We start from the raw sequence: 19,539 nt of genomic DNA, 5'->3' as shown, positions 1-19,539 counted from the left end.
TACTTCCTGCTGGAGTGCCCAGAAAGACTCAAATAGCATGTTTCCAAAAAAGAAATAATTAAAATTCATTGCACCTGCTTTCATTAGACAAAAGAGTTATGCTAATACCTAAATCAATAGAAATTCCATACCACAATACAGTCTGCTGGTAGCTATTGAAGAAACGTCCAGTGCCACATGGTTTTTAATAAAACATTGTTCAGTACACCAGAAAGCTCTGCAAAGACATTGTTGAGTACACTAGAAACCTCTACACAGGTGTAAAAAATTCACTAAGGAAACATAGCTTTATTAATTATTACTGATTTTTGATAGCATTTGCCTAAAAATATAGATCAACCCTACACAATAAAATAGATGGGGAGAAGTATGTAGGCAAGAAGAAATGCCAATGCACTACCCCTAAGTGGGAATGACAACCAATTTTCCCTCTAATTTATTTGTTTTGCGTGACCTTATTGTTGCACTGAGGTCCCTTTAACATTGTTGTGCAACCACACAAGTGTATCTTAATGGGAACAGTCGTTGTGCACAGTTGTTTGTGGCATTGTGCATTACGTTCTAGATTATACACAATTACCCCACCTTAAAGGGAACATTGATGACAACTGGGTCTATTTGCTTGTTCCCCCACAGGATCAACTATTGAGCACTTACCCATATAATGCGAAGTGTCCTATTTAGAGATCAAAAAGATGACCCAATTGAAAGTAAAGTAAAACTGAAAAAGCACACATTTGAAGGCACTTGACTTCATACTTTATTTACATATGAAACTGGTATCTAGTGGTATTAGCTGTGGACTGTTTCCCTGCTATTTACAATTCATTTTCATATACATTACATCTGTAGTCAGTATGAAATCTGTACAATAGAAAGCAAGGTAAAGAATTTCATTCAATCAAATGAAAGGATATATAAATAAAAAAAAAATCTTATAATTCAAAGTATTTTGCACTCAATTTGTAGTACACTATTTATGTAACATGCCAATTCCTTTAGTAGAGACTTCAAAACAAACTAGAAGATAAAAATTCCTACACAATTCATTTTTATACTCCAATAAGATAATTTGAATACAGGGAATACAGGAACTGGTTTAGCTAAGAATACAAGAAAATAAAGTACAAATCCTTTGAAATAAAAAAAGAAACAGAAGTGTAAGAAAGTATATTTTGTAATTTGCACACAGAGACAAATCTCAAATTTACACAAATGTGTCACCAAATTCACTGCAGAAATTACAAGTCAGGTTAGAAAAAAAGCCTGATAATTAGCCCTCTGCCCTTTTGTGATTACTGACAAATAATCTCACTTTATCTTTCCATTGTGAGCAGACAACAGTCCTGAGCAATGTATTAGTACACACTGCTACAGTTTGTAGCTGTCATCAGTTTTCATCACCTGATTTGAAATAAAAGTTATTGAATGTTATCATGGTTACATTCCAAGACTTGTGCAAAGCACTATGCCATTTTGGAGTTTTCTGTATTGCACATCATAAAACATATACAGTTACGAAAGTCAAGCCCACAGCACCTGTCTGAGGACAATCACAAAGGCTTCATTAGCTGAGAGACACTGACTTTTAACTGTCGTAGTACAATATTTGGAAGTTTAACTTTGACATTCTACCATTCTGTATGCAGTTCACCCTGGAGTCCTGGAAGTGATACATTGCTATCCCCATTGTTGAAAGCACCAGAAAAGCAGCAAATTACTGAAATGAAGGTCAATAAAAATATTTGTAGTACAGTTCAGTAGTTGAATAAAAAATGCCACAGTTCAGTAATTGAATATAAAAGATCATTCTCAGGTTTGCAAGAAACAGGAAATGCCTGGAAATATTAAAGAGGATGCTGTGGAATATTTCAAAACCAAGCACTTCCAAGGCTGCTAACAGAACTGGTGGTTCTGTAAAGTAGAACAGTACTGATTTTGATGCTCTCTCTCATCTTTGTCCTTTTACTTCAGAATCTTAAAAAGCAAAATGACCACATTAAGTAGTAAAAACCAGCTATTTCCCAAATAGGACTATCACTAAAACGCTACACATAATGGAGGAAAGTAATTCAAAATCTATTTGGTCCACATTAGGTAGTTTCTGGGAATCAGCTGGCTTCAGAGGTACTCCGCGCACCAGAAACATGGTACAGATAAGTGCTCAGAAATTTTACATATCAGTTTTCCATTCACTAATAAATGAACTACTTTGCACAGAACTCAATTTTTCCATTAATACTGACACTAGTGTAAACATTTCTTCATTTTGTTGGACGTAGGTCATGAAGGATCAACTGCACCATAACACTCTTCCCATCAATGGGGATAACACACACAGATCTTTGGGTCATTCACAGTCCAACAATATTCAGTCCCTTAACTCCAACAGCCATCAACTTTAAGGAGATGCACTGAAGAAATTTCCATAAAGTATTGCTACACCATTAATTCTAACAAACTCTTTCACGCTGACTGTCACAAAGATCAAATGTCCTCAAAGTAACATTAACTTTTCAAGGCAGGACAATGATTTTTCTCAGTTTCCTTGTTTTCCTTCATCAGTGAAGCAAACACCTGCAGATTGTAAAAGGAAAGAATGAGGTTTTATTTACAAATGACCCAAAACTCTGAGTCTGACTTTCAAATTAACTGGAGAATGGAACTGTACTGGTGCATTAATGTTTCTGTAATTGTGTACTTACAGACTCAAAATGGAAGATAAAACCTTCTGTCAATCCTGAGTTTAGCAGACTCAGAAACAATACAGTGAACTTAATGAAAAAAGTCTAACCCTTGCTAGAGTCTACCCTAGGCAATATTGGAGCCTGCTCCCAGGTTGGTTCCACAAAATATTGTTCTAAGAAACTGTCACAAATACGTTCTATGAATTCATCCTCAAAGCTGCCTTTGCTAACTTTATTTGTTCTATCTATATGAATATTAAAATCACCCACAATTATTACTGTATCTTTCTTACAAACCCCCATTATTTTTTGATTTATACTCTGTCCTATAGTGAAACCATGGTTAGGGGTCCTATAAGCTACACCCACCAGTGACTTCCTCCCTTGCTATTTCTTATCCCAACCAAACTAATTCCACATCTTGATCTTCCAAACCAAGATCAGTTCCCACTACTGTATTGATCTCGTCTCTGATTAACAGAGCTACTCCACCTCTTTATTCCTTTCTTCCTATCCTTTTGAAATGTCAAATACCCTCGAATAGTCAGTTTGCAGTGTTGGTCACCTTGCAACCACATCTCTCTAATGACTATCATATCATACCCATGTATCTCTATTGTGTTAGCAATTTATTTACCTTGTTACAAATGAAATTTCAGCCTCTTCAATTAATAGAAGAGATGTAAGAGTTTGTCAAGGAGTTAAAATAATGTCAGAAGCTAACCAGCAGAACATAGATACAAAAACCTTAAGAGGGAGCATGAAAATGGTGGCATAAGCGATTGCCGGTCTTTTAATGTTCATAGAAGTGAAGTGAGGTCATATTATGTAGATTTCACTACAGCATCAAAACTTCAGAAATTGATCCACAATTTAGACATATCATGAAGAAATATTAATGTCTATAATGTTGGAAATTATTTTTTAAACTGGACTTGTAGTAGGGTGTGTGTGTGTGTGTCTTAATTGGATTAAGCCAGCTAGTCTGGGTGCTTTGGTATATAGTAGTTTTGAGATGTTAGTTAGATAAACATAAGCTAAAAGGTAAAGTGCAATTTGCATTTGTTGAATAAGCCATTCAAAAGAATAGGTAAAATCTTGCACCTAGCTGGGAGATGCCAAACAATGTGTTTATATTACTAATAAAATTGGTGGAATGAAAGGATTATAGTTAGAAAATGTGAAGTTAAAAGCCTAGGATACAACGGAAAAGTTACATTTAGAGGGAAAGCTAGGTATAAACAGAAAGGAGTTTGTGTGTGTAGGTCAGAGGCATCTAAGATCTAATCAGCCTGTAAGGCTACAACTGTGTCTGCAAAGGAACCTCATTTTAAATTCGTAAGGTCAAATGTGCTTTGCCTGGTGTCAGTTTAAATCTATGGGTTATCGTTGCCTTGAAGATTTACCTAGGAGTGATTAATTTGGAGATTTGTTTAAAAGTTTTAGGGTAGTAATTTGTAGAAATGTGCATATGTGTTTAATGTGTTGTTAATTTAAATGTTTAATTTAGTTTTATATAAAAAACCTCGAGATTTGGTGGCTTTCTTCCTGAATTCAGAGCTCAACTCCACATGCCAATTTAAAATATAGGTTATGACTTGTTCAAGTTTCCTTCTGGGATTTAAACAACTCAGCCTTTACCAACTGCTGTGTCATAACAGATAACACAATAGTATATATTCCAAACTAGTAGCATATCTTGTTCTTGAGAATATATAAATTAAGTTTTACTCTTATAGTTTGTTATAAGTGACTGCCGATTGCTGAGACACATCAAAGCCTGTATTGCTGCTGAAATAAAGGCCTTCACATATCAAACATTTTCCACATTAATTATGCATTCTGTACTAGTAAAAGTGTTAAACTTAATATTCCATCTCTTAGTTAATCGTTTCCTCACCTGTGTCCATTTTTTGTTACTGCTGTGCATCTGAACAGTAGTGATGCAAGCAAAAAGTTTTTCTGATGTGATATCTTCAGGCAGTTTGGTAAGGAATTGAGCTATATGAATAAAGTCCATTTGCACTAAAATGTCCTCATACAACTTGAGGATGCCCAATGCTGTTCGAAAAAGGAACTCTTCTCCATCCCGGCAAAAGACATCCCAGACTCGACAAGCTAGGTCGAGAGGCAGTGACTTACTATAGAGTGTAAATATCCTATAATTTAAAGAGTAGAATCCAAATTAATACAGTGGCTGCTATAGTCACAATTCTAACAATTGCTACATGAAGTAGTCTGTTTTATGCATTATAAATTGTATATATATGCATGCAGGCAACGTATACTAATTTGGTGATTAGTTTCACTGAACGATTTCAAAGGTTAAACCTTTACTCTGGACATCAATCTGTAAACAAATATACTACTCAGTGATCTTAAACTGCAAAAGTATTACTGGAAATTCAAAACACAAACAAATGATTAGTGCACTTACCAGTCTATAAGGTAGATATCTGGAGTCAAGTTATTTTTCATAAAATGTGCAAAGAGCTTTGGAAGATTTTCTTCAAAAAACACTTCAAATGATGCAAAATATTTCAGCATCTGAGGAGAAGAATTTTTTTAAGATTTCAGTTGTTGAAGTAAACAATATTTAAAAAAAAATCTGTCAACCAATTTTATCATTTTCATGATAAAAAAATACTTTTAAAAAAATATTTGACTCGAAAGGAATACTCAGCATTAGCTCACATTAACCAAGCTTTGAAACTTTATCTTATTTGGCTTTTAATTCCAATTAAGACTGGGTGATTATAGCTAGAATGCCGAAATAGCCAAGTGGTTATGGTACTGGGCTTGTAACCCCAAGATCAAGAGTTCAAATCTCACCATGGCAAATTATGAAACAATGTAATTTCATCTGAATAGGAACAGATGGAAACGTGTTTGTACTCGAAAGAGTTACAAGTACACAAAAACAACATACAATGACATAAGAATGCTAGATACCAGGTTCATTGTAAAACTGAGTTGACTCGAGCACTTACAATAATCACACATTGTGGGAAGTTCATTTCGTTAAATGAATAGAGTTCACATTGGGAAAGTAGTGCACAATCATAAGATTCAGTTGCGAATGTTCCTTGGAGTATTCCTTGGATTATTTTTCTGCAGCTTTTCTCCTCCTGTCCCACAAAGGTGTTCACCTCTTTGAGGTATCCTTCCACAGGTGCCTTGCTTAATTTTTACTGGACCTAGACAATAAGTGTGTTGTCACACTAGTTGACTTATGGGAGGGATGATCCCGCTTGGAGTTCTCTCTCATACTTTCCAGGAGAGGTCATGAAGTAGAAAAAAAAGAGGAAGAAAACCTGATTTTGATTCCCCCTAGCCCAGGGATACATAGGTCATTATCGCATCCCCATTTTTACCACAGCAAACAGCTACAAATTTAAAGATAAACAAAGAATGAAGTGGAACCTCTTTGTTCTAATGCTCCATTACTTCATTGTGTTGGATATGTTGTTATTGAGCCTTAGGGAAGCCATGTTCTTTCAATTTTCAAGGATTTTTCCCCAAGTATTTTTCATCACTGTGACCTGTTGCAATCCAATTTACCTTCCCTCCACTTAATATCCAGCATGCAAATTAAGTTTTTAAATGATGAATTCATTAATATTTGGGTGACATGTTCAATACATGCTTTTTCATGATGTAGTATATGTGCTTCCAGGTGGGTTTTCCCATGCTGTGCACCTCCGATCACAACAGCAGTAATAAGTCATAGATTAGCATCCTTCCTCCCACAGGGATGAAGCAAATGAGAAAAAGCACAATAAATGCATAAAGCACCTTGTGGCTCCTCAGCAGAGAAATGAGTGCAGGTTTTTCTAACAGACAATTATGTCACAAGTAAGACATGTAATAAATTCTTCTGAATTATCAATTGTGGTGCTGTTTGGTCCCGCTGCTGGACTTACACACTTGACTATTTTAAGACATTTGTTGAAACATGGGAATGGATAAGGAATATTGTAACTTTAAGAAAAAGGATAGACACTGATGCTTAAAATGCCATTTTAAACTGATCCAACTGTGCATGTTACAACTATTAAGATTCTACAGCTTAAGCAGACATTTTTCCTATAGTACTTCTGAAACAAACACAACTCTGGTGTCATAGACCAGTTGTCAGTAGCTCCACAGTTGATTTGATGCTGCATCAGTCTTTCCACATGCAGACAAATAGCATGTAATCCTGTCATCTGTTTCAGACATCTGTGCACTGCAATGCCCTTACCATGCTATGATCCACACGGAAAAATGCCAGCTGACAGGGTTTGTTCAATAGGTTTGCAAAAGCTATAAAAGCATCTGCTTCTTCCAAATTAAGGATGAGCACAGCAGCAACAAAAGACATTCCTTGGACCTGCAGGAAATAGCATGCTTATGATTAATTGTTGTATTAAAATTTATGAACTTATGAGCTGGCTTCTGCACTGCTGGTAATGTACAGAATTTCATGCAATCACTTTCCTTCCTTCATAGATGATTTCACCAGTTGCATTTCCCTTTATGTTTCTGCTACAAAGTAGCTTATAATCTGTTCCAGCAACAGGCAGCCAAGGGTCTGTTTTCTCCTAGCCTGGGGAACACAACGGGAGTTACAGACTGGAGGGAGGTAATCGCCATTCATAGTCACAGGGAATATCTCAGTGCCTTTGAGAAAAATCTAGCAACAGTGCAGAGCTATGTTCAAGGTCAGTTAGGTCTAACAAATGCTGTAAGGTGGCAGATCTTGCTCTATTTAAGAATTAAGACGCAGCTGACCTGAAAAGTCATCAAATTAAGACCTTAATATTCCACCTGCTCCTCAGGATATCATAGCATGGTGTTGTTGATTTGGTACTAAGAATTGTTGCTTATGTTCAGCCATTCAGCAAAATTCACCAGTTCTTTTATGATTTACCATCAGACTCATTTTACAATAATGTTCTTCAAGATATGGCAGAGTAACGGCTATGGTACTGGACTAGCAACCCAGAGATGGCAAATTCAAATCCCACCACAGAAAATTGTCAGATTCAATTCAATAAATATGGCAATTTGTGGACAAGCACCAGAAAAAAATGATCACGGGAAATGCCAGATTATTGTAATATCCTTCATGGAAGGGAACCTGCATCTCTACCTGGTTTGGTCCACGTGTGATTCCATTCCCATATTATTACAAAGGTTAAAAGCAAAATACTGCGGATGCTGAAATTCTGAAATAAAAACATAAAATGCTGGCAAAACTCAGCAGGTTTGACAGCATCTATGGAGAGAGAAACAGAGTTCATGTTTCAAGTCCTTATCACTCTTCTTCAGAGCTAAAGCAAAGTAGAAATGTGATGGAATTTATACTGTTTAAGGGGGCGGAGCAGGTAAAGCAGGATAGGTCAGTGATAGGTGGGGGCTAAGGAGAGATTGACAAAGATGTCATGGATAGAAGACAAAGGAAGTGTTAATGGTCATGAAGACGACTTAAGGTGCTGATAGTGGCATAAAGGTACGAAAGCAGAATGTGTTAATAGCAGAACAAGGATCAGCATTCTGAAACAACAACATAGAACGAGTGGCAGATGGCCCGTTTTGGGGGGGGGGGGGGTGGTGCGGAAACGGTAAAAAAGGGATAGAAAAGGGGGGTAAAAAAAGGGGATAAAAAGGAATAAATGAATAAAAATGAAAATAAGTATAAGTTTTGCTTCTCAAAAGATTAAAGGAACTCATACGAGTTTACAATATGTCAAGGGTATACTATACGACTCCAAGAGTAGAAGTGAATTAATTCCAGAATGCAAGATTCATGGGTTATTTTATAAAGGAGTTGACCAGGGGTAGCTGGTGCCTCTGAACACATGGAGGGGTAAACAATAAGCTGGTAACAAGCAGCTTCACTGGTCTACTAGCAACATTCTAGTTATGATAAATAATATATTAAGGAAGCCTTACAAAACCATAATAATATGGCAATGGTTTCTAAAGGCCACGGATCTTTAGAATTGATCAAAAATATCAAAATCTTTGCATTCTATTAGTTGGAATTTAGATGGTACAAAAGTGGTTTGCAAATATTACCTTTGTGCTTGAGTTTGTCCTCAAAATAAAAACGTATGCGTACCAATGCCACTGCTTCACTAAAGCTCTATTTTAACAAATAGGAGAATGCTTTACAAATAGGTGTGACTTGTAAACCAATACAAATATATTATTGCAAAAGGTCAAATACTTACATATCCCACATCAGGCCTGTAGCAGGTATATGCCCCAAGGACACTATGCAAGAGATCGTGATATGGTCCACCCTTCAAATATAACACAAGGCTTTCAGATCTTATTAACATGAATTACAGAAAAATACAACAAACACTATTTCTTTGGTACAGTAAAATTCTCCCATTCACCCTCCCTGAAACTGGCTGACACTACCCTCCCCAATGGCTGGCTCATGCCTCAATCATACCATGACTACTGATTTGAATTTCTCTCAGCAACTTCGCCCCTCACTCTCCCAATACTGGCAGCCATTGGCACGTCCAAATTAATTGCAAGGATTTTGCAACCAGAGATAGCATGCCCTCCTGTGCCCTTCTCTTCCATTCCTCCTCTTCTACCCTATCCCTCCCTGCCCCCCCACCTCTCTATTTGACTTGAAAAATAATTCAAATTGATCTCGACGATGTATGTGCAAAGCTACAAAAAGCTGGCTAGTAGTACGCCATAAATGTCAAAAAAATTCAGCCAGCCTGCTAGATTTATGGAAGCTAAAAGTTTGCAAGGCTTAACTTTAAACAACATTCAACCTAATATGAATACGAAATGGCTTGGGAAGTGAGCTGGAATGTGGGCTTGAACTGGATGGCTGAGAGAAAAATTTTGCCAAAGTCTTAGAGGGCCAAATTGCCTGTTTCCGTGTTGCAACATCCCAAGTTTGATACTTCGATTGCTCTTTTGCTTTGTCGATACATTAAAGAAATAGGCATTCCCCTGTTGTGAATTCACCATCGTGAATTCTCTCTGTCTTTCAACATGGCTTAACTGCTATATTGGTGCTTGCCATTTTATGATGTTTATGACTTGCACAGTGAACACTTTTCAAATTCAAAAATATCTCACAATACGCTTTCATCAAAAGTCCAAAGAATTGTGATTAAGATCGAATTGAAATGCCCTGGAATCAGACTGGCAATGTAGAATGTATTCTTCACTTTCATTTCCCTGGGGACAGGAATATGCAATTACAAGGCTTCTTTCACAGGATTATCATTCACAGTTTAACAGAAAAAAAACTGTTGGCCAAATTACAGAATCAATTACTTTTTTGATGATTTTATAAGGGAGATATCAATGATTAACCTTGAGTGATGATATAATGTAAACCAATTTAATTGTATCTCAGCCATAGCACACTCAGCTCTGCATATAAAAATCTAGGCTGATACTCCAGTGCAGTACTGAGGGAGTGCTACACACAAGAGATACAATCTTTCAGATCAGACATTAAACTGAGACCCAGTCAGCTCTCTAAGGCAGAAGTAAAAGATTCCATGGTGCTATTTCAAAGATCAGGTGGGTTTGTCCTGGCCAATATTTATTTGTCAATCTCTATCACAAAACCAGATTATCCAGGCACTGTCACATTGCTGTTTATGGGAGATTGCTATGTGTAAACTGGCTGCCAGATTTCCCAATTTACAACAGTGACTACACTTCAAAAGTACTTCATTGATGGTAAAGCGCTGTGACATGCCCTGAGATTGTGACATGTGCTACAGAAATACAAGTCTTTCTTTCTATCATTGTGTGGCTGTACTGTTTTAGCTCTTCCACTGCAAAGAGATTTTACCAACACATTCACATGAAAATAGTGCCCATTTAAACAAACCATTCCTGTGTCAGAATTATCTGGAAATTGAATTGACCTTTTTCTAATCAGAAATCATTTCTCCATATTTCATTTACTTTGCATATTATATCTGACAGTTACAGAAAATTACAAAGATAGGGAATTGTGGTGCAAGTCCTTCCTAATTTGATTAAAAACAATCTACTTTTAAAAATGAGGTCTGACAAATTGAGTTCAATCTTAACTGATGTGCTTAGTTCTCTTTGAATGCATTCTTTCAGAATCAGTCTAATATTCACATTTTGTCCAGACAATTTACTCAAAATAGTTTTCACTAAAATATTGAATTAATGTCAAAATAATTATCCAGCAGTTGGTTTTCATTGCAAATCCCTAACCATAAGCTGCTGCTACAAGGAAGGTTATGAGGCTTTATGTACTTTTTAACTGTTTGACAGATGTACACACATCTGGAACATCCTGTTTGGTTAATAAGCAAATTATTTTCAGTCAATTGCTATATTTCAAGCTGGCTTGTAACAATACAACTTGGGAGTTATTGTCATTATTATACTCAGTAAAATTTGCAAACCTTTTGGAAAATGAAGAGAGAAGGGAATGTACGGGAGATGTCCAGCTTTATCAGTTCAAGACTGGCCTCTCGATCAGCCTGTGGTGCTCCAGATTCTGGAAATCAGCAGTAATAAATCATTACTGATTGTAGCTGGCATTGCACTTTATGTCTTAACTGACAATAGAATTTATTTTATGTGATGGCATTTTTCTACATGAAGTTGGTAAAATGGTCAAAAATGTGTTGGCTGCCTATTTTAATTAGATCATCATATTCTATATGTGCACAATTTCCCAGGTCTTTGAATTATTTTCTCATACTTATGGCAAAAATGCTAAAAGGAAACATTTACTTAGGTTACAGCTTATATTTGACTTAGAGGGATTTATTTTCTTTGTCATAGCTCCAGCATCTGCCACATGGAATCCTGGTATCTGCAGCAGATAGAACATTACTAGCAGTATTCACTAGAAATTTCATTTTATAAAATCAACCTAAATTTACACAACAGCAGAAACAGATTACAGATGACAGTGATCATATTTAATTTTGCATTTGCTGCCATGCACCAGAGGAAAATGCAAAATCATGATACTGCACAGATAATGCCCACATATAAGACTAAAACAACCAGATAAGCCAGCATGACATTATATGCACAATCAAGGAGAACAAGTCAATAATGGTTCACTACCCACAGTTCTGAATCATACAAAGGTATAATTTGCTTTCAAAACCTTTAAAGATAATGATATATAATTACACAATAGCTTAAAACATCAAGACATAATAGGAACAGAATGTTACATTCTAGTACATAAAAAACAGAAATTATTTAATGAAGAAGCAACAATAACTCAACTAAACATGGATATTAAATACCATTCTTAATCACTACTGGATTATAAAAAGGAAATGGAGCAGTTCCAACAGTTTGAACAGCTTTGAGTAAAATGCTTGATGTGTTGATTATCTATCCTTTGGTTTGGTCTGATTTAATTTACTGTTTAAAATGCACTACCAACATATTTAATGTTTAAATAAAAAGGCCCAATGCTGTAGTTGCTTGGTATTGCAGGCTGAAAAGCAAGGTTAAATACTGACATCCAAATTAGTCATCCACTCTATGGCCTCTAGTGTTAGGGAGTGAGTTGAAGCTATTCTTGCATGTTTGGATAGCTTCTCCAGTTGCATGTCACTTCATCTTCCCTTTATATAGCACATGGCTGCAGCACCTATATGAAATTATGCTGTGGTTCAGTGCCTCCTATTTTTTTGCTGCATGGTGAAGCCAAGTAGTTAACCTGTGGACTTCATGATCAGATCTTGATTCTTCACTCCATTTTCCATGTTCCCCACAACCTGACATTAGCTGCAAGTTCTAAGGTTTTGAGTGCCTCCGTTGCTAATCAGAAGTTCTTAAACTTCAGGTGGCATCTCAGGAGCATCATTAACAAGCAGATCTGGGTTGCCAGATCTGGCCTGGTTATGTTCTCTGCTTGAAGCTGCTTTTCCTCTTATAGATCATGGCAAGATATGTGCAAGGACAGGGATCCATACAGTCAGTTGCTGGCTTCAGCACTTCTGGTGAAGATTCTCAGTTACATGTCAGAAAGGTTTATATGTGCACTCCTGCCCAAGCTGTACTGAAAAGTCAGTGATTTCCAGTTACAAACCACTTGAAGAAAAAGTGCGTGCTTGAATAATGCATAAATTTCAGTTAATCCCATACAAGTGCTCAAGGTTCCCTTACTTTCCAAAGATTATGCAAGTTTTTCATCTAGAGCCTTCACTTTTTCCCCTGAATAGTAGGAAAAATAAAATATGAAACAATGGAAAAATGAAAGATAAAATATGGAGGCGGTGGTGTAGCTGTATTGTCACTGGACTAGTAATCCAGAGGGCCAGGGTAATGCTCTGGGGACACGGATTCAAACCCCACCAAATGGTGAAATTTAAATTAAATAAAAATCTGGAATTAAAAGTCGTATGGTGACCATAAAACCAGTCAATTGTTGTAAAAAACCATCTGGTTCAATAATGTCCTTTAGGGAAGGAAATCTGGTGTTCCTACCTGGTCTGGCTACATGTGGCTCCACAGCAGATTCACAGCAATGTTGTTGACTCTTAAGTGCTCTCTGAAATAGCATAGCAAGCCACTCAGCTGTATCAAACCACTAAAATATCCAAAAGGAATGTACCCGGATAGACCGCCCGGCATCGACTTAGGCACCAGAAATGATAACGGCAATCTCAGCCCTGTCGAGCAATGTCCTCCTCAATAACATCCGGGGCCTAGTGCCAAAATTGGGAGAGCTGCCTCACACTCTAGTCAAGCCAGCCTGACATAGTCATACTCCCAGAATCATACCTGACAGACAATGTCCCAGGCATCACTCCTGAGTATGTCCTGTCTCACTGGCAGGACAGACCCAGCAGAAGTGGCAGCACAGTGGTACACAGTCAGGAGGGAGTTGCTCTGGGAGAGCTCAACATCGACTCCAGACGCCATGAAGTCTCATGGCATCTGGTCAAACATGGGCAAGGAAACCTCCTGCTGATTACCATGTAACGTACCTCCTCAGCTGATGAATCAGTGCTTCTCCATGTTGAACACCACTTGGAGGAAGCACTGAGGGTGGCAGGGGCACAGAACTGACCCTGGGTGGTAATCTTCAATGTCCATCAACAAGAGTGGCTCAGTAGCACCAGTACAGGCCAAGTTGGCCGAGTCCCATGAACATAGCTGCTAGACTGGGTCTGCAACAGGCGATGAGCGAACAAAAAAGAGGGAAAAACATACCTAACGTCATCCTAACCAACCTGCCTGCCACAGATGCATGTGCCCATGACAGTATCACTGTGAGTGACCACCACACAGCTCTTTTGGAGACAAAGTCTCGTCTTCACATTGAGGATACCCTCCATCGTGTTGTGTGGCACTACCACCATGCTAAATGGGACAGATTTGAAACAGATCTAGCAACTAAGACTGGGCAGCCATGAGGCACTGTGGGTCAACATCAGCAGCAGAACTGTACTCAACCACAATCTGTAGCCTTATGGCATGGCATATCTCCCATTCTACCATCACCACCAGACCAGGGGATCAACTTTGGTTCAATGAAGAGTGCAGGAGGGCATGCCAGAAGCAGCACTAGGCATACATAAAAATGAGGTGTTAATCAGGTAAAGCTACAACACAAGATTACTTGTGTGCCAAACAGCAAGCAATAGACAGAGCCAAGTGATTCCACAACCAATGGATTAGATTTAAGCTCTGCAGTCCTGCCATATCCAGTCATGAATGGTGATGGACAATTAATCAACTCACTGGAGAAGGAGGCTCCACAAATATCCCCATCCTCAACGATGGGGGAGCCCAGCACATCAGTGCAAAAGCTAAGGCTGAAGCATTTCCATCAATCTTCAGCCAGGAGTGCCAGGTGGATGATCCATATCAGCCTCCACCAGAGGTCCCCAGCATTACAGATGCCAGTCTTCAGCCAATTCGATTCACTTTGTGCTATCAAGAAATGGCTGAAGGCACTGGACACTGGAAAACCTATGGGCCCTGACAACATTCTGGCAATAGTACTGAAAACTCGCACTCCAGAACTCATGCTCCAGAACTTGCCACACCCCTTGCCAAGGTGTTCCAGTACTGCTACAATGCTGGCATCTACCTGGCAATATGGTAAGCTGCCCAGATATGTCCTGTACACAAAAACCAACCTGGCCAATTACCGATTCATCAGTCTACCCTCCCTCATCAGTAAAGTTGGGCAGGCGATGTGTTACAGCTGTAGTATGTGGAAGCTGGTGGACGCCAGTGCGATCCATGGTGACCACATCAGCAGCAAGTGTTGGCTGCTCCACGAACTTCGGCTCAGAGTTGACTGAGCTGCGGACACTGTGACACATCAGGGAGGGGGAGAGTTACCTAGACATTGTCACACCCCTTAGATTAATTACATCAAATTTGGACCATGGTCAGGGACAGGAGGGTGTGACTGCAAGCGAGGCAGGTATAGGGATCCAGAATTTAGCTTTGGAGGAGCCTCAGCCAGTGATCTTGCCAGTAGGTAAGAGGTTCTTGCTTCCAGTGTGGATGAGGGCACAGACTGCAGGGAGGATGAGCAAACTGACCACAGCACCATAGTACAGAGCGCCATTCAAGTGGGGGGAGAAAAGAGAAATGTAGTAGTAAACAGGGGTTAGCATAGTTAGGGGAATAGGTCTGTTCTCTGCAGCAAAGGCAGGCAGTCCCAAAGGCTGGGTTGCCTACCTGGTGCCAAGGTTAACGACATCTCTTCTGGGCTAGAGAGGAACTTGGAGTGGGAGGGGAAGGATCCAGTTGTCATGGTCTACATAGGTACCAATGACATAGGTAGGACTAGGTTCTGCTGAGGGACTACGAGCAGCTCAGGACTAAATTAAAAAGCAAAACCACAAAGGTAATAATCTCCGGATTACTACCTGAGTCATGTGCAAATTGGCGTAGGGTAAATAAGATTAAAGAGGTAAACGTGTGGCTCAAAGATTGGTGTGAGAGAAATGGGTTCTGACTCATGGGGCACTGGCACCAGTACGGGGAAGGAGAGAGCTGTTCTGTTGGGACAGGCTTCATTTGAACCATGCTGGGACCAGTGTCCTAGCGAATCATATAACTAGGATTGTAGATAGGGCTTTAAAGTAATTAGTGGACGGGAGGGTTCAATTGAAGGGAAGTTTAAAAAGTCAAAAAGAAACGAAAGAACAGAGATGTGGTGTAGTGAAGAGGTGAACAATAATCAAAGTGTGACAGGAAGGGGCAGAAAATATAAGCAGAAGAGTGCAGAAATTAGAACCAGAATGAGTAATAATGGTAAAAAGTCAAAGCTTAAGGCTCTTTATCTCAATGCATACAGCATTTGTAACAAGATAGATGAGATGACGGCACAAATAGAAATAAATGACTTGATATCCATTACAGATACGTGATTGCAGGGTGACCAAGACTGGGAACTCAGTATTCGACATTCTGGAAAAATAGGCTAAAAGGAAAAGGATGGGTAGCTTTGTTAATAAAGGGAGGCATCAGTGTGGCGGTGAGTAATGATATATAGCTGCAATAGATTGTTATGTGGAATTAGTTTGGGTGGGAATAAGGAATAGCAAGGGGAAGACGTCACCGGTGGGCCCCTCTAGAGTTGCCTTACTGTAGGACAAAGTATAAATGGGGAAATGATGGAGGCGTGTAAGTAGGGCGCTACAATTGACATGGGTGATCTTAATCTTCATACTGACTGGATAAATCAGATTGGCAGGGATAACATGGAAGATGAATTTGTAGAGTGTATCAGGTTTTGTTTCTTAGAGTAATACATTGCAGAACCTTCCTGGGAGCAGGTTATTTTAGACCTAGTAATGTGCAATGAGGCGGGATTAGTAAGAGCTATCATAGTTAAGGATCCTCTGGGGGTAGTACAACATGGTAGAATTTCAAATTCAATTTGAGGGCGAGCAACTCAGGTCTCAAACCAGCGTCCTCAGCTTAAACAAAGGCAATTACAGAGGTATGAAGAAAGAGTTGTCTAAAGCTGGGAATTAAACAGGCTGGGAAATTAAAGTAAGGGGAAGGTCAGTGGATGAGCAGTGGCAGACATTTAAGCAGATATTTCATAACGCTCAGCAAAAATTTATCTCAGTCAAAAAGAAGGACTTGATAAGAAGGATGAACCACGTGTGGTTAACAAAAGTGGTCAAGGAGAGTGTCCGATCAAAAACTAAGGCATACAAAGTGGTGAAAACTAGTGGTAGGCCAGAGGATTGGGAATTTTTTAATGAAACAGCAGCAAATGACTAAAAAGCGAATAAAGAGGGGGAAAATTGATTAAGGAAGTAAATTGGCAAGAAATATAAAGACAAACAGCAAGAGCTATGGGTATATAAAAAGAGCATGACTAAAGTGAGAATTGATAACAGGGATCAGGGAAATGGCAGATAATTCAAACCAATATTTTGCATCGGAGGACACTATAAACGCTCCAAAGATATCAGATAAGCAAGGAGCTAATGGGAGGAAAGATCTTGTTCCCCCTCTATCACAAGGGGCAAAGTATTTGACAAACTAATGGGACCAGAGTCAGACAAGTCACCAGGACCTGTTGTCCTGCATCCAAGGGTTCTAAAAGAAGTGGCTTTGGTGGAAATATTCCAGAACTCTCTGGATTCTGGGAGGGTCCCAATGGATTGGAAAACCACTAATGTGACGCCCCTGTTCAAGAAGGGAGGGAGACAAAAGACAGGAAACTATAAATCAGTCAGCTCAACATCTGTAATCAGGAAAATGCTGGAGTCCAATATTAAGGAAGAAATAGCAAGACATTTAAAAAAGTTATTGCAGTCAAACAGAGTCAACATGGTTTTGTGCAAGAGAAATCATCTTTGACAAATTTGCTAGAGTTCTTTGTGGATTTAACAAGCAAAGTTGATAAAGGGAACTGGTAGATGTAGTGTATTTGGATTTCCAGAAGGCATTTGATAAGGTGCCACATAAAAGGTTATTACACAAAATAGGAGCTCACAGTATTGGGGGTAATGTATTAGCATGGATTGAGGATTGGTTAACACACAGAAGACAGAGTTGGGGTTATTGGGTGTGTTTCAGGTTGGAAAGACGTAACTAGTGGAATGCCACAAGGGTTAGTCCTAGGGCCTCAATTACTAAATATCTATATTAATGACTTGGAGGAGGGGGCAGAGTGTGATTTGTTGACGATACAAAAATAGGTGGGAGGGCATGTTGTGATGAGGACATAAGGAATCTGCAAGGGGATATAGACAGGTTGAGTTAGTGGGCAAAAACTTGGCAGATAGAGTTTAAATGTAGGAAAGTGTGAAATCATGCACTTTGGTAGAAAGAATCAAAAAACAGTATTATTTAAATGGACATACTCTTCAAAAAAGTGCAGCACAGAGGGAACTTGGTGTTCTTGTACATGAAACACAAAAAGTTAGCATGCAGGTGCAGCAAATAATTAAGGTGGCAAATGGAATGCATTGCCAGGGGGTTGGAGTTTAAAAATAGGGAAGCTTTGTTACAACTGTACAGAGTATTGGTGAGGCCTTACATGGAGTACTCTGTGCAGTTTGGTAGCTGTACTTAAGAAAGGATATACCGGCACTGGAGGCAGTTCAAAAGAGATTCGCTAGGTTGATTTCTGGGATGAAGGAGTTCACTTATCAGGAAATGTTAAACAGGTTAGGTCTTTATTCATTAGAGTTTAGAAGAATGAGGGGTGATCTTATTGAAACATACAAGATTCTGAGGCGGCTTAGCAGGGTAGATATTGAGAAGATATTTCCATTAGTGGGGGAATCTCGAACTAGGGGACATAGTTACAGAATAAGGGGGCACCCATTTAAAACTGAGATGCGAAGGAATTTCTTCTCTCAGAGGTTAGTGAATGTCTGGAATTCTATACCCAAGAGAACTGTGGATACTAGATCACAAAGTACTTAAAGAGAAGGTAAATAGATTTTTGAAATATTGGTGAGTTGAGGGCAATGAGGAGCTGGCATGAAAGAGTTGTTAAGGCCTGGGGCAGATCAGCCATGACCTTCGTGAATGGCGGGGCAGGCTTGAAGGGCTGAATGGCCTACTCCTGCTCCTATTTCTTGTATTCTAATTGATGGAAGGGGTCATCAACAGTGCTTTCAAGCAGCACTTGCTTAGCAATAACCTGTCCATTGACGCTCAGTTTGGGTTTTGCCAGGACCACTCAGCTCCTGACCTCATTACAGCCTTGGTTCAAACATGGACAATGCTGCTTAACTCCATGGGTGAGGCAAGAGTGACTGTCTTTGACATCAAAGCAGCATTTGACCGAGTGTGGCATTAAGGAGCCAGAGCAAAACTGGAGTCAGTGGGAATTGGGGGAAAACTATCCACTGGTTGAAGTCATGCCTAGCATAAAGGGAGATGGTTGTGGCTGTTGGAAGTCAATTATCTCAGTTCCAGGACCTCACTGCAGGGTAGTGTCCTAGGCCCAAACATGTTCAGCTGCTTCATCAATGACCTTCCCTCCATCCTAAGGTCCGAAGTGGGGATGGTCGCTGATGATTGCACAAGCTTGAGCACCATTCATGACTCCTCAGATACTGAAGCAGTCCATGTCCAAATGCAGCAAGACCTTGACAATATCCAGACTTGGGCTGACAGGTGGCATTTAACAGTCGTGTCACACAAGTGCCAGGCAATAACCATCTGCAACAAGGGAGAATCTAACCATCGACCCTTGACATTCAATGGCATTGCCATCACTGAATCCCCCATTATCAGCACCCTGGGGGGCTTACCATTGACTAGAAACCAAACTGGACTAGCCATATAAATATTGTGGCTACAAGAGCAGGTCGGACGCTAGGAATCCTGTAACTCACCACCTGACTCCCCAAAGCCA

At 39.2% G+C, this 19,539-nt stretch overlaps 1 protein-coding gene across 5 annotated transcripts in view; it reads right to left on the bottom strand.

Moving 5' to 3' along the window:
* Positions 1-742: 742 nt before the first annotated feature.
* The window catches only part of tbc1d12b (TBC1 domain family, member 12b), a 130,462-nt gene continuing 111,665 nt past the window's right edge, over positions 743-19,539 (bottom strand). For all 5 annotated transcript variants that reach the window (XM_041210267.1, XM_041210268.1, XM_041210269.1 and 2 more), the window contains 6 exons: positions 11,111-11,205; positions 8,906-8,977; positions 6,931-7,059; positions 5,125-5,234; positions 4,588-4,846; positions 743-2,577 (listed from right to left, as the gene is read on the bottom strand). In XM_041210267.1, the coding sequence (XP_041066201.1) occupies positions 2,509-2,577; positions 4,588-4,846; positions 5,125-5,234; positions 6,931-7,059; positions 8,906-8,977; positions 11,111-11,205 (734 nt within the window). In that variant the 3' untranslated portion in view covers positions 743-2,508. The remainder of the gene's footprint in view (positions 2,578-4,587; positions 4,847-5,124; positions 5,235-6,930; positions 7,060-8,905; positions 8,978-11,110; positions 11,206-19,539) is intronic.

Source organism: Carcharodon carcharias, chromosome 17 (genome assembly GCF_017639515.1).
Source record: "Carcharodon carcharias isolate sCarCar2 chromosome 17, sCarCar2.pri, whole genome shotgun sequence".
NCBI lineage: Eukaryota > Metazoa > Chordata > Chondrichthyes > Lamniformes > Lamnidae > Carcharodon > Carcharodon carcharias.
Note: the sequence above shows the minus strand (reverse complement) of the source record. Positions and strands in the feature narration are given on the sequence as shown.